The 23,215-nt window shown below is 42.6% G+C and overlaps 1 protein-coding gene across 4 annotated transcripts; it reads right to left on the reverse strand.

Moving 5' to 3' along the window:
- Positions 1-2,329: 2,329 nt before the first annotated feature.
- CDCA7L (cell division cycle associated 7 like) lies at positions 2,330-21,997 on the reverse strand. Of its 4 annotated transcripts, none has more exons than XM_074837188.1 (10): positions 21,901-21,997; positions 15,019-15,165; positions 11,910-12,032; positions 11,073-11,432; positions 9,110-9,184; positions 7,493-7,678; positions 5,938-6,072; positions 4,945-5,094; positions 3,657-3,793; positions 2,330-3,322 (listed from the first exon to the last, which is right to left on the reverse strand). In XM_074837188.1, the coding sequence occupies exons 1-10, from the start codon at positions 21,982-21,984 to the stop codon at positions 3,292-3,294; spliced, it is 1,428 nt and encodes a 475-aa protein (XP_074693289.1). In that variant the 5' UTR covers positions 21,985-21,997; the 3' UTR covers positions 2,330-3,291. The 4 variants fall into 4 exon arrangements, with proteins under 4 accessions (XP_074693289.1, XP_074693279.1, XP_074693270.1 ...); XM_074837178.1 differs by having other exon boundaries at positions 7,493-7,672; positions 11,901-12,032; XM_074837169.1 differs by having other exon boundaries at positions 5,938-6,069; positions 11,901-12,032.
- Positions 21,998-23,215: the final 1,218 nt, after the last annotated feature.

Below are 23,215 nucleotides of genomic sequence, written 5' to 3' on the forward strand. Positions count from 1 at the left end.
GATCCTATGAACAGCACCAAGGAAGTTTAGGAGTGGTGGTGGATTGTTGGTGTTGGTCCACTGTGACTTTAAATTTCATACCAGCTTGGTGTCCTCATCACTGACTATATACTTCATGCATTTAAATGTTAACTGGGTTTGAACAAGGTCTGCATTATAGTAAAGCAGCAGGTCTCATCTAGTTGAGGTTCAGAAGCTTAGACTATTCCAGAGACTTTAAATTTCACCCTGATACTGATCACCTAAAAATTCTCTGCAGCTCTTGGGGGTGCAGAATAGGGCCAGTAGTTACCAGATGTTGGTAACCTGGATCAAGCCATCTACACAGTTGTAGTTAAAAAAAACAAAAACAAAAACCCCAAACAAACAAACAAACAAAACCCAAAAAAAGCTATTTTCAAAATCATCTTTCTCCTGTTTTTCCTTCCACCTTGGCAGAAAGTTGTCAGTCCTAAATAAACTTCTAAACAATTCTGAATTTTTTATTTGCTAGGCCATAGTACTTATAGGCCACTGGGGAGACATACCAAGAAGCAAGGAAATACTTGAGAACCCCCGTATTAGCATGAGGTATAATGACACACCTAAGTGGGCAATGTGTAAGTACGTCAAGAGTAGATTTTTCATCTGGATTTCCAAGCAGTCAATTATTGCAGTAGCTGTAATATTGTTGTAGGCTGTCCCTGAATAGACATTGTGTTCATCTTTTGACAACTCTTTTAACAACTTTCAGAGGATAAAACATTGTACCTTGCTCTTTTGCAATTTTATTTTCCTGAGACTGAAGCATCTAGTTTAGGAATGACAATTAAGGCCCACAGTCAAAATGAGATTTTAGTTTTATCTTAGAAAGGCTGTCAATTAAGTTACAGATAATTAGAGGAAAGGTGAATGACTCCAACAGGCAATTAGAGAAACATCATTACTTGTACTCTTCACCAGATCTGTAAGAAAGCAACTCTTTTGGAAGGGAGTTGCTACTTTCCCCTTGGTAAGCCCCAAGGGGAAAGTCAGGGCTGGGGACTGGAGCAATGATGAGCATGTCATTTGATTGTTGCTTTTTGAAATGGTAGCCTGAATTTTTCAGAGGATTTTTTTTTAAATACTGTCACTCAAAGGGCAATATTGTTCATTCCTTCTCTGGGTATGAGGAAGGTATCAAGGCACCTTGTGAGCTGTGGTCTCTGTGTTTGTGTTGGTATTTGCAAATATAAACTTTCCTGTTTCTACATAAACACTCCTAAAATCCACAACCAGCATGTGAAACATTTTATATGCTAGTTTATGTTAGAAGACCACACCACAAACTTAACAAAGCCAGCATCTTTCAGAAAGTGCGTGGCCCTTCGGCAGCACAGAACTCATCTGTCGTAACTATGCTGAAGTACCTGTTTGATATCTCACTATACAAACGTATGCTAAATACTCCAGTGCAGTTCTCCACCTTTTGGAATACTTGACCATAATAAACTAGTGAAGAATTAGGAGGAAATCTGAGCACTTGACTTTGACAGGCATGTTCAGTCACAGGCATACTCAAAGTCCCAACTGTAAGTAAAGTAGTTTCCAGTCCCTGCTTTCAATAAAAGGCCATGCTGATGAAACCAGAAGTCTAGTCCAGGCAGATGGTACATACCTCCACATTCATACAAAGAGATGATGCAAACCAAGCCAACAACAGTCTAAATCTCTATGTTCAAATGTAGCTTTAAGTATTTAGCAATAAGGAACTATTTAAACCCAAATTATTCGGGTCTTGCACTACAGAACACCAGGTAAACCATGTGCCTATGTTTATTGCAAGCACCTGGTGGGACTTCCAGCTGGGAACCACAGCTGAAGCCCGGCTCAAGGAACTGACTCCAGCAATGCCAGCCACTTTTCTAAGGGCTATTTCAGTGGATTTAAGGGAAACTAAGAATGTTTTTGAATGTCCAGTTTATAAAACCAAAATCAGAGGGCAAACTTACGTTTGGACTTTGAAAAGCAAGGAGAAACCAGTTAAATGGGTTCCGGCAGGAGTAGCTTTATTCTTGGTGGTTTAGTACTAAGCTTGCAATAGTATGCGCTGCTTTCTCAATCTGCCTTGTAGTTAAAGCAAAGGGAGATAAAAATTTCTCACAGTCAGCTGGAGCAGAAGATTTGCCTCACAGAAACACAGTCCTTAGTGTAAAATTTATGTCCTCTGTGTTGTTATTTCCTCATACATCAGTGTTGTGTTCATGTGCTTCCCCACATGATTACTGATCTGCAAGCATTCCTTCATTACACCAGCTACAGGCAAGTAAATGGAAAATATCAGCATCTGGGTGGAGTTTGACTCAGAAAATACTCCTCTTGATTATTCTTTATTCTCTCTACATAAAATGAAACGTGTATCTTATAAGAATTTTAATATAATCATACTGCAATACAAACATGGTGCATTTAAACAAAGTTTTTTGAAAGCTTGGTTGTACATATGAAAAAACATCTAAGTATGAACTATATGTAAAAAAAATAATCTTGAACTTTGTGATTTAAACCAGCTATGGCTGCTGTAAGGTGGTTGGTTCAGGCAGCAGGTGCATCACACAAAAACTGCAGTGAGCAATTCTTTTTCTTTACTGGGATGATGTTTAAAATTTTTTAAATTTTATTTTATTTTTTTTACAAAACACTCTTTCACTTTCATGTTTCAGTCATTAATTGCACTTTGGAATAAAAAAAAAAATCATCCTCCCACAGGTAGGTTGCATCGGCTTTGGCTGGAATATAATGGCATTCAGATAAAAGTATCCTTCCCTTCTTTGCAGGGACAAGTTCCATAAACCACAGGTGGAGGAATAGGTTCAGAAAGCAAGGGTTGGAAAACTGAATCTTGGAAAACTGAATCTTTATGTTCAAGTTGAAACACAAGGGGATTTTTGTTTCTTTAAAGACAGGGTATGCTTTACAGGGTGTTGTTAAACACCCTTTCTGCAAACTCGCACAATTACATAAATAAAAATATTGCTCAAATTGATCAAGTTCTCCATCACGTGGTTGTGTAGCTCTATTAAAAATTAACCACTCAAGGTTCAAGAGTGCCATTTCACTTAATGTATAGGTCTGTTCATGTAGATTTCTCTACCAAAACATTTTCCTGAGAGATCTTTTGCATAAGACCACATCAATCAAAAAGTTTGTAACACAGAAACGCATATACTATACTCTACAATTCTATCTTATATAAAACATAGTAATAACCTTCTGAAGTTAAAATTTGTCAGCATATTGACCAGTTGCAGACACAGCTTGAGTTGAGTGTTCTCAATTATCATCCGCCAGTTGTTTTTGTAAACTAGAAGACATGTGAGAAAACCGTGTTAGTGCTTTTTAGGAAACTCAGGTTCCCCAGAAACAGACAATTGCTGAAGATGACAACTCCCAAAACAGCACTTCTGAACGTTTCAAGCAATAATACAGACTTCAAAATAGGCGCAAAAGCATTTCAATTTCTTAAGCAAACAGACAGTATGAGTCACTAACGAAGCTGATTTCAGCCTAAGAGAAATCTGAAGTCCAAGAGACTTCTTTTGCATAGGTCCAGGATCTGCCCTAGGCCACAGAAGTCAAGTATTATTTAAAGGGCCACAATACTTTAAAAAGGAATGACCACAGGGCATGGCCCTCACCTTTCCAGGTACTCCTTAACGTTGTTGTAGCCGTAGAACTTGGCCAAGTGGATGAGCATGCCTGTGGCACAGCGCCCGTCCCGCCGGCGGCAGTAGCTGCAGTTGCACACCCCACGACAAGGAGGACAGATCCAGGCCTGCAAGGGGGTGAATGTGGGAGCAGGGTAAAGGCAAGCCATGAGCAAGGTTATATTCACCTTCCTGTTGTTCAGACAGACAGAAGTATGGCTTCCCTACCGTGTGATTGTTCAGGGCAAGGTTTTAAAAGCCTCTATCAGCCAGCCAACCTTGTTAACCCTTTCCAAATTCTGCAGGATTAAAGAAATGATTAAGTACTACCCTGTTTGCTTGAATACTTCTTACTCTGAAGACTCAGGTTCTCTGATGTGCTCAATATTAATTTTCAAATAGACTAAAGGCATCTGTAATGCCTATTGGTAACTCATCCTATGCTAGGTTGACTGTAGTGAAGTCCCTAGAAGAAGATGGGTACCCACTGTGACAAGTTCCTTTGGCTCTGCCTGCTGGTGTAGCACGATTCCTGGGACTCAATTACCCAGCATGTACATGAATTCAGGCATCTCCCAGCTGCTCAGCAACTCAACATAGACATGTAGGTGCTAACAGCCCGTGTTACAGAATAGCAGTCATTGCCACGCTGGGTCAGCACATCAGAGCCATTAGTGCTTCACTGTCCTTCAGACCAGCCCCGAAGCCTGTCTCTAAAGCAGCGGTGGGGGACAGGAAGTCCCAGAACAAGCTGAGCACAGAGAGAGCAATTCTGCTGAGAGGTCTTTGAGTACCCAGTGCCTTATTCTCTGGCAGCAGCCTGTGCTCTCTCCTTGCTCAGTGCCTCAGGGGACAACAGAGAAAAGGGAACCAACCCCAAGACTTTTATGTATCCTTCTCTTTTTTTTCCTCATATTTAAAAGTTAGAATCTAAAGCAAGGAACCTTCTTTGCACGCCACATTACTGAGAGCATTAAAAAAAGGGTACATTTTGGAATTTTTCAGAAAGGGAACAGATTCCTTTCCTTAAAAGCTCTCACGCTTTCCCTCCACTATCTGGTAAGCAAGTGGATCTTCAAAGTCCAAAGATGGTGGATTGTAACCCAGGTCCAGCACCTTCCACTTGAGTTCTAACAAGATCAGTGTCCGTCCTAAGAGTACTACAGATCTTCTCATGGCAAAAAGCTTTGAACACCATGTTGAGTGTATACTCATCACAGCTTACTAACAAAACTGTATACGTTACACTTTCTTTCCAAGCCCAAGAAATGATACTTACTGGATCAAGCAGTGCTGATTTCACATCTTCCCCATATCGATTTCGAAGACATGGTCCACAAAACTGCCCCCTTACTCCTCCACAGCCCTGGTTGCGACAGATTGTCTTTGTATCAATTGTCTTTTGTCGACACTGGTGGCAAGTACTACCCTGAAGTTGGAAAGGAGGAGAAACACATATGTGTGAAGGACATCTTAAATGCTTGATGCAATATATCTGCTGATAGCAAAGCACAAACTTCAAACCAAAGTCAAATTCAGCAATGAGAAACTTAGTAAGAACTACCTGATGTTATGATAAATCATATAATTATCTGGAGAAATGCTAGGAATTTTACAGAGACACTGCCCAGCTTCAGTTGCACTGGGAGTCTCAAACTACACGAACCTCGTGTTGCAGTTCTGATCCTTTCCTCTTATCTAGGAAAAAGCTAAAACTATTCAGAAAATTACCATGTGACTCATGTCTGCAAATACAATGAAGCATGAAATATATAGTAAGCTGATCATCTAGATCTTTATGACAATAGTAGCCAAATCCAGTGAAGGAAAGGAAGGAGGAGTTCCATCAAGAGCTTTGGAAACTACCCAACCCATACAGAAATGTCATTTCCAGAGGGAGCAGCAGGGATCACTATTATTTAATGGTACAATCACCACCGCCACAACATTTATATTGTAAGAATGAGAGATAAAAGGGATGTCAACTCTCATCAGTGGTGAGTCATAGCTATAGCAAATTCCACTTAATAGCTCTATGGCAAGAAAGCACTTCTTTGCAGAAGCAAAAAGTTGGTGGGGCATATCAACCAGCACAGGCAAGCCCACAGAAGCCTGGCAAAGCTTTCAAAGTTTTGCTCATGTAATATAATAATGCCGAGCTGCACTCTCCAGCACCTCAGGAAAGCATACCTTTTAGCAAACACCACTGAACTACTAAGAGACTTTCAATTTCAAGTTCATCGACACACTAAAGAATACAGCAGCCACTTACTAGAACTTTGTCATAGATCTTGTCTTTAACAGTGATTGCAATGTTGTCCAAGTCCTCCTCAGTGATATCCTCTACTGGACGGTGAGATGAGTACTTTGATGATCTCCTCCTTTTGCGCACTCCACAATCCCCCTGCTAAACAAACTCATCTCAACACCTTTTGTCTGGTGTCATGAAGACTCTGTCACCAAACTTGGTGACAAATTCTTTCATTTATAATGTGTATGCAGTCTAGAGGGGGTGGACTACAGGTTCGTGGACCACTGGAAGAACAGGGAATAGAGTTCTCAAATCATCACCACCTCTTTCTCTCCCTCTCCTCCCTCATCTTTTCTCTACTCCATTTATTATTTGTTCTGTTTATATGTTCTTCCTTCCCATCATTGCTACTTCTATTTCCACAAATCCCTAACATGCATTCCCTGCACACTTCCACTGTACACTCCATTCCCTCCTTCTCAAAATAAGGAACTATGACCATCATCTGCCTTCCCATGCTTTTTTCCTTCAATCTCCTAGCATAATCTCTGATTGCTTTCTCCTGTGACAATCTCTAATGTTCTGCAAAAAACCTTTACTGAAGTTTTAGCTTACTCCTGCCATAACCAGCCCTTTCCTCTTATCCTGTTTGTTATGTGGAAGAGAGTCCTCCACTCACTATTAAGTGCTCTTTTTTTCCTTCCAATTATCATTCTCTTTGACCCCTATTCAGGTACCAAGTCTCATTTGATCTACAGCCTTCCCCCTACCTGACTCATAACACCTCATTTGTCCTTCACCCTAGACCAGCTCTGTTCTCTCCAAAATAGTCATTTACCAGCCCAGGTTCTCATTCAGTGCTACTCCACTTTTTTTAATAGCCGAGTTCTCTCTATAATGCTTCAACTATGCCCAGCACTCATTCCTACAAGCAGAACCGGGATCCAGCCTGTGCAGATGCAGACTTAAAGAGCCTTCCTCATAAAGGCTATACAGTAAATATAACCAAGACAAATGACCACCATAAGCTAAGGGAGAAAAAAACCCAGATTTTTAAAAAATGGGGAAGAATAAAACCTGCAACTTTTGAATGGCTAGCCAACGCAACAGCAGTTTGTTGGTGCAGATTCCTTCATTCACATTGGAGTGTGAAGGGGGGGTCGAGGGCATCCATCACTATCAGCTATAACTCTGCTATTTCCAGAGAAGGGTTTTGCTAATTTTTTCTGAGTCTGAACATAGAGAAGATCTGCTTTGCCATCTCCACCAGCCCCACTGCCCTGCCACTCAAAGGCCTTCTACATTGTGGTCTCTAGTAATTCTCAGATAATGAATAAATAATAAGACCATAAGTAAACTGACATGTTATGTTTGGATAACACAGGTCACAAGTAGAACCCACTTAACAGGTGAAAGATGAGGCAGGAAGGCCTGAAAATAACTTCTTCTGTAGCTAATTCCAACCAAAGGTTCTCGCTAACTTTCTGTAGGATGTGATGTCTGTTCTAAGTGCTGGCCAACAGTTTAAATGTTTCCTAATCCCTGACTAGTGGAGATACCAAAGTCTGGCAAATACCACACTGAGTCTCTTCTTCAAGAGGTTTTGTTGTCTATAGCTATGGAAGTGTTCTGCAAACTTGACAGCCGACACAGTAAATTTTTCCAAGGCAAATTTTTCTGGTGGACGAGCATTCCTGGTTGGGTTCATGCGACGTGCTATCTGGCCTTCAGAAAATGTCCTCCTTGGGATTTTCTTCTGTTTCTAGAAAGAAAAAATTCCAGTAACTGTCCTTTCAGTTATGCTTGTAGTGTTAAACACCAGAAATGATCTGAAAATGTCTGTAATGCACTAGTACTATCGTGAATTAATCAGTTCTTCTCACATACCTTATTTGTTAAGCCAAACCTCACCAATTTCTAGCATTCTTAAGTGTTCTCCCTACACACTGTACTTTTTTGCTCCTTTTAAATGCCACACCTTCACAGTCAGATTCTATTCCAATTAACATCACAGAACTATACCAAAATTTTATGTATGGCATATCAAGGTAGAAGCTAGCTCTCACTATTCTTCAGTAGCTAAATGTTCAGATTTTCCACAACCTGAATACACCTTCAAGGAATAATTCAAATTCTAGGTTATTTTGGGTTTTTGTTTTGTTTTGTTTTGTTTTTTTTAATTGAAAGGGCTTCTCCTATTTCCAGATTCCTAAGACCTGGACATTTCTAGGAGGCACAAGATACCCTCTTCATAATGTCACACCTGCCAATTACTGCATGATTGAATTCATGCACGGACACCTACCATAAAGGCAGCTACTAAATTGGACAGTATATACAAGATGTAGGAAGCAAGTCTGCTTGCTACCATACACTTTAGTTTACTTCCTTCAAAAGAGGTGAAAGGCACATTACAAGGAAACAGACTGGAAGTCAGAAACTAAGCAGATGAGGTAAATAGAATAATCCTGATGCCTTCCCCCTTCCCCAAGTAAAGATACTAAATAAATGTATCAGGCTTATGTATGTATTCAAAGGATAACTTTAATTTTCTGTAGCATTTAACTAGAGCTAGCAAGGTTCCAGCCTTTCAAAGACTGTATAATTTGGCTTCACTTTTTCACCTGACAAGCACCACACCAGCATTTCTACATGGGCTTCCCAAAGGCATGGCCCTTCCATTTTTCCTCAAATCTCTCCTGTTTATAATATATGTGGAAAAACATTATACAGAACCTAGAGGGTTAATACTTCTGTGCTTCTAGCCAAGAAAACTCAGTTGAAATAACTACAGTATCATTCGGATTCATGTTGGAGTGGTTCAATTTCATCAGCATTTGTGGGTTTTAAAAGAAAAAGCCTGCAAGAGGGAAATTAACAGGATCTAAACCCAAAGGAAAACTACTTCTCTTCCTTATTCCCACATACACAGACATTTGTCTAGCATCTCAACAGTATTTCTGGGGCACAAATGATAAAGAGTCACCTTGGTCTCCATATTTCTTCATAAATTTTCCATTTCCTCACATAACCTCTGGTACTTAAATACTGACCAATAGCAAAGCTACACAAATAAAGTGACCAAAACAAAAGAAAACCCAAACAAACTTGGTGAAAGCATTTCATCAGGAAACACATTAATCCTAAATCTAGAAAAAACAACTGTCACCTCTAGCCAGTACTAGAGACTTACCGAAGGAGTCGAGGTGGGTGTTTTCACTGGGAACAGGTCGGGTATGGAATTCAGCTCTGCCAGCAGCTGGGCAAGCTGAAATCGACAGTGATGCCACATTGAAAATTCACTGCAAACTTGTAAATAAGCAACACCTATCATCCACTTTTACATGCACTCCGAATTATATCTAAACACATGAAATTTCAGTTCATGAAACCTTTCTGGAGGCACTTTATTTAAGTGGGGCTCATAAAAGGGGTTCATTTACCCCTGAATGAGCAAAACTCTGCAGGCAGTGCTAACTTCACAGCTCCCATCTTACTGGGAATTAGAATTAGCTAGAATTACATCCAATCTTGTCAAAACAACACTTGAAGAAGCGCATTTCAACATGGTTACAATATCTATGACTGATAATGAGAAATTCACAGTTCTTATGACAGGAGGGAGAAAAGGAAGACAAGATGCCCTTGATCAGAAGGCTGTAAGATGTTCTCTGTGGGCTATTTTACTGAATGACTACTGAGACACCCGTGCTTTTTTCCAAGGAACTCAGCCCTTAAGCAGTGACACTGCAGCAGGGAAACTTTGCTCGTCATTTTTCAGTGGTTCTTCTTAGCAATGACTAGGAACATCCCTTTTTCAAACTTGACAGCTAGTGATTTCACAAATGATGCAAACCACAGCCAGTAATGCTACACACCCATTGCTTTGTGCAGATACACACAGATGCATACATGGGTACATGCTCACTTGCAAAGTCACAAAACAAGTAAGCCCCCTGGCAGTTCCCCTAACCATGGTGTATGCAGTATCAGAAGCACTTCAGCAGGATGATCTGTTGCACCATGTAGGAGATGTCCTGAAGGTACATTTCAACAGAAGCAGTGGCTGACAGGTCCAAAAAACTACTGACATGTTCTGGAAGGCCAGGATGAGGCTATCTTCTGAAAAGCCAGCAATAGTGGGAATGAGCCAGGCTGCTAGGTCTCTGAGACCACCGTACCAATCATGAGATTAAAAGCTGGATATAGCATTTCTCAGTATGTTAGTGTGGCATTTATTAAGAGCTATTTAATGTCATTACATTACCACAACTAGGATGGCCAATCAATTTCACAATGGTTGAACTAGAAGGAAGAGGGGAAGGTGAGAAGGGTGGAAGAGCAGCAAGACCAACACAACAGCAGTGAGGATACAAGACAGATTAGAAACACAGGTACAAAACTAAAGCAAGTTTTTACACGGCAGCTGCAGGCCCACACACCCAAGAGGTGTACTGGAGCCCCTAGACTGCTTGGAAGCTGTAACTTTTCCTGGAATACCGTAAAAGTGAAGGAGCCACTGAGGACCCAACATCAACTTGGATTTGCATGGCACCGTGGTAATTAAAGAGAGCTGGCAGCATTTTGGACAATAGAGGAAAAAGCGTTAGGGAACGATCAGTGACTCTCTCTTCCACACCTACATGCACACATACGCACCCTCTGAGTCGTTATATAGCAAAGCATAACTGTAAACACCACATCCCACTCAAATGAAAAATTACATTTATCGTCCTTTGCAGTTTTTAGCTGGCTTTTCAATCAGTAACTGCAGCAGATCTGTCAGACAAATGAAAAGTAGAAATTCTATTGTGCAAATAACGCCACAAACCACCTGAAGGGACCAGCTGGTTTTCTGAAATGTTCTGAATGTGACATTGCAACTTGGGCATCCGTAACTTTGTTCACAACCGCATACAAAATGTTTGGTTCAGCTCTGGTTTTAAACCTGAGCATGCTAATCCTACTTGAGGCTATTTTAGGGGTAAACGTCTGAGTGCTGATGATCCTCTAGGGTTTTGCCCAGAAGAAAAATTCAAACACAAACCACCATGACATTTTCCCAAAGTCCCAGCACAGCACCAGTGCTTAAGTGCGCTGAAGCTAAGTACTTGGATATAAATGTCAGAGAACAAACCACTGCTCCAAAGTCTTACCATGGCTTTATTTTCTTTAATATTCATGGCTCTCTTAAGCAGAGCACTGGAACTTTCCTCCTGTGTTTCTTTAATGTCTTCTTCAGACTCTGAAGCAGAGCCCTCTAGTTTGTCCCACTGCTTGCAGCTTATTTCTTTTGAAAGAGGTGTGAGGGACTCACTGTCCTTTAGAGGTAAGTTAGAAAAAGCCTGTTCAGGCACTTTTTTCTCGGACGACTTTCTGGCGGGAAACTGCAAGGCAACACGAAGGCCAAAGCTTCTTCTCTTGGGGGAAACTTTCTTCTTTGCCTCTTCCTCCTCTTCTCCCTCACTAGCTAATAATTTCTCATGTTCTTCATCACTCAGGTCCGACTCCATCGCCTAGAGGTGGGAAGAATCCCATGTAATATTATTGGCTATGACTCAAGAAAGGTAATTTTTAAATCACTAATTCTAGGCAGCAGTCTCACCACCCAAAGGTACTGTCATAAATTCACCATAATCAAAAAATTTTTAAAAGTTCACAGTACATGACTTCTTCCTATGCAGAGACCAACACAAAATCTATGTATTAATATTGTCTGGATACAGACATGGCTGTCTTCAGAGGAACAGTATTGTCCAGCACAGTCTGTCTACAAGCTGAGGAAGAAGTTCTCATTTCTAATATGTGATGTTACAGTAAATAAAGCTTTTTCTCTCTTTTAAGATAACACATATTTTTCTTCAGCATGAAGAAAGAACATCACGGTGTATCAGAAATACTCCTACTAGAACATGAGTTTTACACAGAAGAGACAGAAAAAAAGAAGCCAACATATACATTCTCGCGTAGGTGACTGCCTTTACCAGAACTACCTTCTTGTTTACATCCACCTCGCTTGAAGCGAAGCCTTCAAACGCTTCCGTTTCAGAGTCAGTGTCTTCAGTGAAAATCCTCCGCAGTTCTTCAGTAAGGTATCTGGACTGAAATCGAACCCCCTGTAAAAATACCAGCCAGTAGCCGTGAGAGACAGTCAGATACAGAGTAGTCACACAGTCACAATAAACCTGTTCTGAGGTTCAGGCAGGTACCAACTAGATGGCATATACTGCACTTTGCAGGCAAAGCCTGTCAAAAGAAAAAAGTAGAAGACATTCAAAGTTTCAGCACTGAGTTATTTTAACTTAGCAGATTTTTTTTTCCTCATTTTGAGCACAGGGCTTTAACGGAGCTGCTTCTTGTGGGGGAAACTTTCTTCTTCCCCTCTTCCTCCTCTTCTTCGCTACTACCCAATAAAAATAAATCAGTGTTCTTATGTGTAAATTATCATGTTGTTTTGTATGTTTTCTTCTGGATGTAAAAAAACAGGCCTTGAATGGAAGAAAATACAAACCACAACCACAGTAACAAAAAGCCCTCCCTTTTTCACTTAGCAGTAGAAGAAACACTCTCTTCTGGGCTTGCTGCAGCAGTACTCAAGGCTCCTGGAGATAGTCTGCTCCTTCTCATGCTATTACACCATGACTGAAGTGACAGATACCAACACAAAACCACAGAGCTTTGAACAGCCTGACTAACATCCCTCCACCTTCCAACTGCTCAACTCTCTGTTGTAACAGTGTGGTTTACTGTTCAAATGTGTTCTAGGGTAGTCAGATCCCAGATTTCTGCGTACAGTCTAGGAAGTAAAAAGTCAGCCCATGAAAAATAACCTAAGATCTCATTAAAACACTCTTCACGATATGCACGTTACATACCAATTAAACACAATGCCTTTACTAAATCAGAAATGTATTTCCATACTTCCAATCAGAATTAGTAGAAGACCATCTGTCAACTTGACCCTGTTAGTCTCTTGAAAAACTTGTCCATGGTAGGAACATAACCCATGTTCACACCACACCTGCCTCTTGAAAATCAGCAACATGCAAGTTTGTATCCCCAATTTTCCTCTGCCATTTCTTCCTCCCACACCAGATACAAAAATGACCTTTCATACGATACATTTGCTAAGTATCTTTATTCTTCCTTTCAATTCCCTCCCTTCCCTGACTTTAATTACACACTTCTTTATGTTAATATCTGGTGAAAAACAGATACAATAGATGAGTGCAAAAACTTACAGGGGAAGGGGAGGGGGGAGCTACTGCATATGCTGTTTCTTTACACTTAAACATCTCCTACAAATTATTATGGGTAATTGGAATGAGTTTTCTCTGAGCAAAATTACTTTATTCTTTTGTCGATAGCTGCAGTGCAGCTGCTTGAGAAAGGAACAAACACAATAGGGAAGTTACTTTCAAGTTAAATTGCATTTCTTGGAGGGAAGCTCAAGTTTTTATGCATTCTATGTTTTCATGAAATTCCACAATGAAGGTTAGGGGGGTAAAAATAAGCTGTTTGTTAGCTAAAGTGACTAAAAATAACACACCTACAGCTATGCTGTTACACCTAGAAAGAATGGTCTACACAAGTTAAAATACCTATAGGAGAAACAGCTGAAACTCAGCAAAAATGCAGAGATTATGGGAGTAGAATTGCAGAAAGCCCTGAGCAAAAGCAGACATGCAGAGGTCACTACTTTTTAATGTATTTACGCATCAGCATCCAAGGGAACACATGATGCACCAACATCTCATTCACCTTCCCGGCAGGGCAGCTGCCCTGCCTCCTCTCCCAATAACTGCAGAATTTTTATAAACTTCCCATCATTTTGCTCTTCACGCCAAAACCTTTTAGTTTTCTGCACAACAAGTACCTATGGTCTTTCTCAGCAACAGTGGTGTTTGGCATCATAAATGGATGGAACTCAGGATAAAAAAATTGTGGGTTTTTTGTACCATTTAGTGGTAAAGGAGTTAAACTCAATACTGATGGAGAGTTAAAATAATTCTCAGCCCAAGAGAAACACAGGAATGGTGAGGAAGGCTGCCGTGCCAGCTGTAAATTTGGGACAAGTCTCACTGGGATTCCCAGTAATGCATGTTTTACCTAGCTCTTCCACAGCATTTTTCATCAGATGATTTTAAAATGCTTTGCAGCAAAGATCATTATCATAATATCCATCTCACAAGTTGGGAAACCGAGGCAGAGAGGCCATTTGCCTACAAAGGCTCAGAAATAGTACATACTTGTACAAGCCTCATTCTGTGTCCCTTCCTAACACTAGTCATCCTCCTTGTCTTCAGCACCTCTTAACCAGGTACTGACCTGATGGACTGGGAAAAGGAAAAAAAATTTAAAAAGGTATTCTAAATTTTGTTATTGGTAGAATGGAGGCACCTTTTTGAGAGCACAGCTGACAGTGGTATCTTTTAGCACATTAGCCCATATCTATCAAGTATATAATTATGAAGCTTCTAAAAGACTAAAAACTGAATTTTCTGGCAGCCAGGACAGCACACCCGTTCTCTTCCTTTCCTGTGAATTCAGCTGGTACTTCCAGCTACCAAATCAGAGAATGAAAAATCATTATGCTGATCCAAGCTATTTCACCATTAAGAGAGCAGAGAATCAGCAAATCGCACAATCGCAGCAGGAGGAGCTGATGGTTTCTGTGGGTCACCACCACTAGAACATTTTTTTAGTGCAGAAACAGCACCAAGATACATTTCTGGAAGAAATACCCTGAAGTCTTCGTACTCACAAATGCCCATCTATTACCATGCATTTCCACTGTCTTATGTATCCAGAGCACGTCAGCCCAGGATGGTAATTCTCTCTTTCCTGTTTGCTATACTTACCTACTGCACTTAAACTCACCTTCTAATGAAACCCATTCTCCCTTTTATATTATGAAAGAGTGTTTAAAAGCATGAATCATTAAACCCTAAAAAGGATAGCAGGATTGTTTACATTTATTTTTAATATGAGGACTGCAGATTATGAGTTTTGCTGTGAGTTATGGCTCACGCAGCCTTGACACAGGCTCAGAGTACGACTGCACCCAAAGACTGTAACCAGGACACAGCAATCCATTCCTACCTTTTTTCCTGACTCCAGGGAATCAAAACTAGCATATTTGTCCTCTGACAACAACCTCTGTCTGGAAGCATCATCTTGGAACCCCAGAAAATCTTCATTGTCACTGGGGGCATTAAAAATGTCAGCCACATCCTTGGGTATCTGTTTCTGATTCAAAATGAGACAGAAGATAGAGTCAGACACACCAACTTAATAGGAAAACTCAAACTGGCAACAGTACAACTTATTTTTATACTCCTATGCAAGTACAAATACATATCACAAAATATGCTATGCATAAACTGTACCTCATTTAGCTGAACTCCAGGAAAATTCTGTACAGACTGTTTTAATCCCTCAATTCAGACACCAGATGTGGGGCTAGGGAGGGGATATGATATGCAGGGTGTTTAACTCCACAGAAGAGTACTTCTCTGACGTAAAAATATGTGTGTGCCTCATTTTGCAAGCACGTGATCAGGGCACCCTTTCTTTGTAGTGAAACCCATCACTGCTCCTCCTCTTACAGAGCAATGACAGTTCAGGGGTGAGGAACACACCTTTAAATATAATGCAATGCTAATCAAATACAAAGAAACCTTACCATTAGAGTGGTACCAGTACTTTTACATATTTTAGCAGACATTTAGCAAACTCCAAAAATAAAACCAATGCAACTCATTCTCCTTCGTCAGTACTGCTGCATAGCTTTTTCCTCAACACTTTCTATGAAAGTGAAAACACATTTTAACTGAGAACATTTCTCGTTTGCTAGAAGCCCACAATGTAGCCCGCCAGAAGGAAGCACTGCCAAGGGCAGGCAGCAGCACCTTCTGAGGTGACCAAAGTCACAACTCCAGAGTTTGAGAAGTCCAGTCCTAGCATGGAAGGAGACTCGTTCCACCACATCCAACCACTTCCCCTGGCCATGTACTTCACCAGGCACTTCGAAGAAGCCTCTCCATGTAACGGGCCATTAAAGAAGCCTTCACACAGCTCCCACCTAGGCTGCTTTAGGATTTGGTGCGTGGAAGGACAGGATGAACAGATCCAGCCCTAAAAACCAAGGCAGAAGGCATTTTGCCAAGCTTCAGAACACGCTTTTACACATCCCAGTATCACTTGCAAAACCATGCTGCCGTTCACAGAAATGCTCAAGGAGAAAAGCATCTGCATTGCTCACCAGCACCCAGACATTTATCTTCTACATCCCCAGGACCACACGTACATGTCACGCACGCTACTCCTCCTTGAAGCAAGCCTCTCTGCTGTTTGCTGTGTGCTAAAGCCACACGTGGATTTCCCACTCCTCTCATTATCTCTCAGGAACATGAGATCAACAGTTGCCTTGTGAAAAGGGCCAGTTCCTCATCCGAAGGAGGTCTCCAGCCCTGAACATTCAAGAGAACATCCCCAAGATGAACTCCAGAACAGAGAACAGCCTGCCCTTGTCCGCTGTCACAGACAACCAAGGTTGCTCATACGGGGCCCCATATAATGATTATTTTTAAGTATTATTTTATTATTTTTTTTCTTTTAGTTATTTGTATCAAGGCAAATGGCCCAAAGGAGGCTCATTCTCCAAAAATAATGTTGCTGACAAAATTCCATTTTCACTAAAAGAGCAAGCAGCACCTTGACCAAAGCACCACTCTCTGAAATAAGCTACAGTAATGGACATACATGGGCTTAATTTTATTCTTGCTCTGCTTTTATAAAGCTGATGTAGACTGATGCAAAACTGATTTACTGTTGCTTGAGCAAGAGCAGAATTCACCTCTGAAAAACTGACCCTCGCAGGCACATAACGGCACGACCCAATGCACTGCTGCAGAAGTCGTGCTGTCCGCATTTGAACCCCTTTGGATATTCCCTCACCCCCACCTCTTAAAACAAACAGTCAGAATCCGCCTCTGCTGCTGTGACAGAATTCACACAGTACAGAGCAGTGTTAAAAATGAAGCTTTATGCATTTTAATGGAAAAACATACAAGGAGCTGTGAGGCTCGTTGCTATGAAGAAATTGCTTCCAGGAGCCACTGCATTAGTTCTTGTGCTATTGTACAGCTGAGTTAGCCACTGCTGTGATTACTGTATGCCTAACTAATTTCTTCTTCTTCGCCTATTACTTCTGCATCTGCACCAGAGGAGCCATTATGGGGGTGTAATTACTGATTCTGAACAACAACAAAAAATTCTTTTCCAGTAGAAGACCTTTCTTGATCTTTATGCATTCCCCAATACTAAGGTACTGATTTAAGTAACTTACTGCAGAACTTCAAAGACTTTTAGTTTGTGACTTGCTCCCTGTAGCCTATGAAGAATACCGTTCAGACATTGGTAAGTCCCCATTTCACTGAAAAAAAGGACTTAAATTAATAACAGACCACACCTGACACATACAAGGCAGGCATACTCCAGGAGTTTGAAAAAAGCACCCTCCCAAGCAACCTTGCTCACCTGAAATCCAGTATTTCAACACCTGAAATCACAAATCAAATTTATTCCCAGCAGAAGTCCATTGCCCTCAGCAGACAGACATCAAAGGCGAGCTTGCACCAAACACCTCAGCTGTGATGGGTTGATTTGCTGTTATTTATTGTGTAGTTCCGGAAGCCACAGGCATTTCCATTTTTAGTGTTCAAATAAAGTACATTCACAAACTGATTTATAATCAGCATCAGAGCCTAGCATTTTAATTCTGTCAACAAAGTAGCATACACCAAGAAAGAAAATATGTATTTTCCTAAACACAAATGTCAAAATATTAATCTATTCTAAACACTTGAAAGATGAAGGCACTTCAAAAGAGGATCTTTTTGCCACTAAACCCCTAAAAAAGGCAGGAAGGCAGAGAGGCGATGAACATTTCAAGCTTGCTCAGGGGAAGCATTTCAACATGAAGAGACCACAGGCTCAGACACAATCGTCTGCTGAAATGCTGCAGAGATGTGAGAAATACTGTCTTTTAAAGATACCAGGTACAAAAAGCTAAGTACCGAAAATCTAGTGAAAGCTGGAAATAATTCACAGCTGCTGAGAAAGTCAAAGTCTTATTTCTAGTAGGACATTTTATTTCTATTGAGCTTAGTTATTTTTGCACATGAAATACACTTACTTGTTTAAACACCCACAAAGTACTTTTCAAAAGTAGCAGACAATATTCCCAGCTACGAACAGCACACAATCCTACAACTGCCAGAATAACCAACCTTAACTATGTTTTCTCAACAAGACATCTCTCAGTTTCACCTTCTCTATTTGACAAAATACCGCCAGTACACGCAGAGGTGCACCCACATTTGTTGGACTGCATGGAGGAGAGGTACCGTTCCCACAGAACTGGGAGCAGGCAGCTCATGTGTGCCCGTGGGGGCTGGCAGATCTGTCACCAAAGGCCAAGGGTGACAAGAGACAGAAAACAGGGCTGGGAGAGATGTCAGACCTGTTTTGGCAATGCTCCTGCACTCACTGCACAAGTGATGGGCAACGTAAGGCACCGAAGGTCCCCACCAGTCAAAACAACATTTTTCCAAGTGCCATCCCCACTTAGCCTTATTAGGCCAGGAGAAAAAGAAAAGCCTGGGGTGAGCTGTTTTACTTTCTACATCAACAGGAAGAATTCTCATGTCTCAAAGTGAGAACGCAACTTTCCTGATACCAAAGCCAAAACAGACACAACTTGCCTTTCTGCAAGGCAGCACCCTGGCAGGCTGCAAAGAGAAAATGCCTGCCTGCACGCACACCCTCAGCTTCAGTGGGAATCATCAGAATTATTTCTACACCACTGTCAACCATATGTAATTTTTTTAAGAGGTATTTGTACCTATCATTTTCATCACCAGTTGTCACATTAGCGCATTCTTCTCTGACAATGATGTATCAGGAGAACATACTGTGTGAGAAAGAAGGTCTCGGTTTTTCTATTTTTGCTGTTACCATGAAAAAAAAAATCAGCTGGGCTGTGTTTCCCTCATTAAAGTTTGCACAATGTGTGGACATTCCTATTTGAAGCAGAGAACAGATAATTTTAGTAACATTCAAACTCGAGTCAAACTGAAATAATCCCAGTTTAATCTCAAATGGATACTCACACAAACCAAACTTGTGCAAAGTCACACCTTCAACACATGCCGGAAAACCTCTTGACTTGTCCCAGGCTCCGTATGGAGGCAAGCCTGAGGCACGCCACCCAAGGGTTACAGGCACTGGATTTGGCTCGTAGCCCCGAAATCACAGCCGAGCAGGGAAGCACTCCAAGGCTGACAATTATGGGCAGCGCTACAAGAATAGAGGGCCCCAGACAGAATGCTGATAGGTGCCAAACCAAAAACCCAAAACTATTCAGAAGTCAAGATTCTGGTCTTTCCACTGGAATCATAAAGGCGAACAGCATTGTGTGAAAGCTTAATTTTAAACATCACAAAAACATGTGAAAGACGTGGAAGGCAAAGAAAGGCAAAGTCACGTATTACGGTGCAGAAGAATCACACTACTAGACACACAGTCAACAGGACTGTCAACACCATCCAACCAGCCTGAGACTCAAGGGCAACAATGAAGTCTAGGAAGTCAAGGAAGATCCCAGATGATCTCCACAATTTCTCAACAGCATCAAAGCACAAAAACCTGAAACCTTCTGGACGGTGAAGTACATTCCTGGCACAAGTGGCAGCAGGGTGAAAGGCAAGTGGGTGTTCAGAGAAAAGAAGGAACAAGTGATAAAATGAGCAGTCATCACAGTTTTACAATCTTTGCAGGGATACTTTGATTCCACCGAATGTGAAGATGGATTATGCCTGAGCCTGTAAATCTGACACAGCAACCACTCCTGGCGCTTTCAGGGTGGTTACCCTTGCCCCTGCAAAAAGTTTTGGCAATTTTCACCCCAATCAACCTACTGCTAAAGTCAAGTACACCATGAAATTTTAGTAAATTCAGCTACTTTCAGAACAGTAGGCTATGGTTTCTACATTGTTTTGTTTAAATTGGTAATTAAATAAACTAAAACCTATCAAGCTACTTTATCCTAAAATAAAGAATGCCCAACTATCATAATCACATGGTGACTCATGTAAAATGTTACCTTCCATAGGCAGCATCTAACTGGAAACTATCCCCTGCTCTTCAAAAATGCAGATAATAATGTGAATACCAGCATGCCAGCATATGAATGGAGTCCAAACGCTCTGTCAACTGCTACTATCTCTTCTTTTGTAATATCTAATCTCTTGCTGATCCAAACAGTAGTAACAGCTATTTCTGAATTAATTCTGCATAATTCAAGAGCATCCCTTTCATCTGTGGTGGTGCCTAATTACTTTCCGAGCCCCGGCGTTCCAAGCAAAACACTTCTGTACAACACCACAGGAATGTAATGTGTCCACTCTTCATGTCTGGACTGCTAGCATCCAGGCTTTTTGGGTGCTAAAGCTCTGTCAGCTCCATGTACCAAAACTGCTGTGCAAGGACCTGTTCAATTAGATCCCAGGATGGGAAATGCAACCACAGGTCTTGCAATTCAGAACAATTTTGTGCTGCTGACTTCCCTTGGCAATTGCTTTCAATGGGGGCATGTACTCACTCACAAGCTAATTCACCAGTCAGCAGTTGACCCGTGACTTCAGAGACAAGGAAACCTTCACCACCATGTCCTTCTGGCTCAGCCAGGACTGAACCCACTGCTCGCCAGCGTGCCGCAAGGAGGAGCAAGAGCCAGAAGAAGGCCTTGCTCAGCCAAAAACAAGCTCCCACCAGAAAGAGGAGAGTACTGAGAATAGACTATGTCCTTCTCTTTGCTGAGCCTTAAAATAAACGTGACTGCACGCTTTTAGCTGTGCCGTAGAAAGCTGACCAGCAGACAGTAAGTCACCTCCTTATAGCACAAGGTGAGATATAAGTGCCATTTGCTTCTGTTGTACCGTGTCAATCAGTTTTCTCCCAACCCATTTACAGCACCCTCATCTCCACTCTGCCAGTGGAGAACCTGAGGCCAGAGGCGGAAGGTTTACAAAGTTCCTGAGAGGACACAGGCCCTACCAAATGTCTCAGGGTTTCTACAACCCTCCTGGTTCCATAAAAACCCATGTAACTCCCTACCCTTCCATGAGCAAGAGCTGACGGAGATGCTGACATTCTCCTCCCTCCCTCCCACAGCCTGGGAGACTCACCACATCATCTCTCAAGACCTGAACCACACAAGCAGCTGACTGATGCACCCAAGCAAATGCCAGGCTTGGACCAGACCGCAGTCGGGTGCGCCGATCAAAGCACGCCTGCGTTTGTCCCTAAGCCTCCAACCTTACCCATACTCACATGTATTCAGGCGGCTCAAATACGCCTTTGTGGCATCGCGGCATTTCAACCAAAAAAAAAAAAAAAACAAAGGATAGAATTAAAAAAAAAAAAAAATTCAAAAGTGACATCCCCAGGCTCACAGGGACTAATTAATTAACAAAGCTCCTCCCCAACAAGCTGCGCGCGGCCCAATCAGTCTTTATTAGAGACACTGCAGGACCCAGCACCCCCGGAGTTTCCCCATACCGATGCTCGGCGCCTCGGGGGCCTCCCCAGAGGCGGCTTCCACCCCCTTCCCCGGCGCTTTGCAAGCCCGCAGCCGCCGTGCCACGTGGAGGAAGCCCGGTGGGGCCGCCGGGACCGTGTGTAACGGGGGGGGGGGGGGGAACCACGTATAACGGAGGGGAAGGTAGGGGGGGCGAAGAGCTGCCCACCGCTGTCGGCGGCGGCGGGCAGCTTTTCGCCCCCCCGCCCTGCCCGGCGCCGCGGGGAGCGGACAAAGGCCGCCGCTACCCCGGCAAGGCGGAAAACAGCCGAGCTGGCGCCCTTCCCCCGCGGCCCGGCCTATCTCCCGCCCGCTCCGCGCAGCCGGGCGGGCCGCCTCACCTTGCCGCGGCTGGCCACCGCCGCCGCCGGGCCCGCTGCCGCCGCCCCCCGCCGCCGCCGCCGCCGCCGGCCGCGCCGCACCATGGCGCAAGGAGCCGCCCGCGCTGCGGCGGGAGGGAGGAGGAGGAGGAGGAGCGGGAGGCGGTGGCGGGGTGGAGCCGCCCGGAGACGGCGGGAAAGGCGGGATGGGGACGGGGCAGCCCGTGCGGCCTGGCTGGGGGTGGGTTACAGCCATCCCGGGGGGCTCCGCCGGGGTGCTGAGGCGGGCAGGTGCAGCTCCCCCTCACAGGGCAGCAGCCGATAGTCCGAAAGGAAGGGCCTTGCCTGGGGGAATACGCGTTCACCCTGCAAAGCATTTAAAATGTTTACAGGTGCGAGGCGTAGGCCTTTTGGAAAAAGTTTAAAAAAAAAAAAAAAAAAAAAAAAAGGAATGGAGGTGGTGCAGCCTTAAATGCTTTGTGGGAGCCTTCCCCAGCTTCCCGACTCGACGGCCCTTAACCGCGAAAGTGAAACCTGGAGGTGAAAGCGATGGGAGGCAGAACTGGTTTCTTTCAACAGCAAGAGTTCCAATTTCAAAATGCCACAAGTGGTGGAAACTAAGTCATATTAGAGAAATTTAATTGGGAAAATGGGAACATATCGATTTTTAAAGCATTTTTCCTGCAAACAATTTCTTATTATCATCTTCCTGTCTTCAGCTGGCAGGAAGATACATGCACACAAAGACATGGAAACTATTTTTCTACTTTCCTCTGAATAACCTGTATTCCTCAATTAAGAGGTTTCATTTTTATTAAGAAAAATAATAATTATTAAAAACTTACAACATAATGCATGTCCCTTTATTAACCAAGGGAGATAGTACTAGATTAGGCACTTTATCTTATGATTATTCAGTGAGAAAAGCAGCCCTTTGAAAAGCAGAGACGTGCTCCCAAAGATGGCTGGTGGGGTAGGGTGGAGGTCCCTGCACAGCTTCCCCTGGTCCCGCTGATGCTGAATCTTCACTTCTCCAATGCAATGTGAAGCAGGTCTGGCAGAAACCTGCCGAGGTGGTGTTTTCCTGATGCAGCTTTGGTAACAGAATGTTGGCTTTCCAATATGGTGTTTTCCTGCTGCAGCTTTGGTAACGGAATGGTGCACTTTCCAATATGGTTGTAATTAAGTTCAGTCTCGTGATGAGGGCACATTTTATAAAGTTCCCTTCGCTTTTCCCATTCTTGCGTCTGAATGTTTCTCCCTTGTGGGCCTGATCAGCGTCCACCTTGGCAGTATTGCAGGCATGTGCCTCCTCCGACAGTGCTGCTGCCAAGTG

This window comes from Strix aluco, chromosome 1 (assembly GCF_031877795.1).
Source record: "Strix aluco isolate bStrAlu1 chromosome 1, bStrAlu1.hap1, whole genome shotgun sequence".
Lineage (NCBI taxonomy): Eukaryota > Metazoa > Chordata > Aves > Strigiformes > Strigidae > Strix > Strix aluco.

What these genes read in the sequence shown, in the direction of transcription:
- CDCA7L (XM_074837160.1), bottom strand. Translation starts at nt 21,984, where the DNA reads ATGGTGCGGCGCGGCCGGCGGCGGCGGCGGCGGCGGGGGGCGGCGGCA. An exon ending in CGGTGGCCAGCCGCGGCAAG is followed by an intron (nt 15,166 to 21,900) that starts GTGAGGCGGCCC and finishes ATTTTGAATCAG; the next exon opens with AAACAGATACCCAAGGATGT. An exon ending in TTAAAGAAAATAAAGCCATG is followed by an intron (nt 9,185 to 11,072) that starts GTAAGACTTTGG and finishes TGTCGATTTCAG; the next exon opens with CTTGCCCAGCTGCTGGCAGA.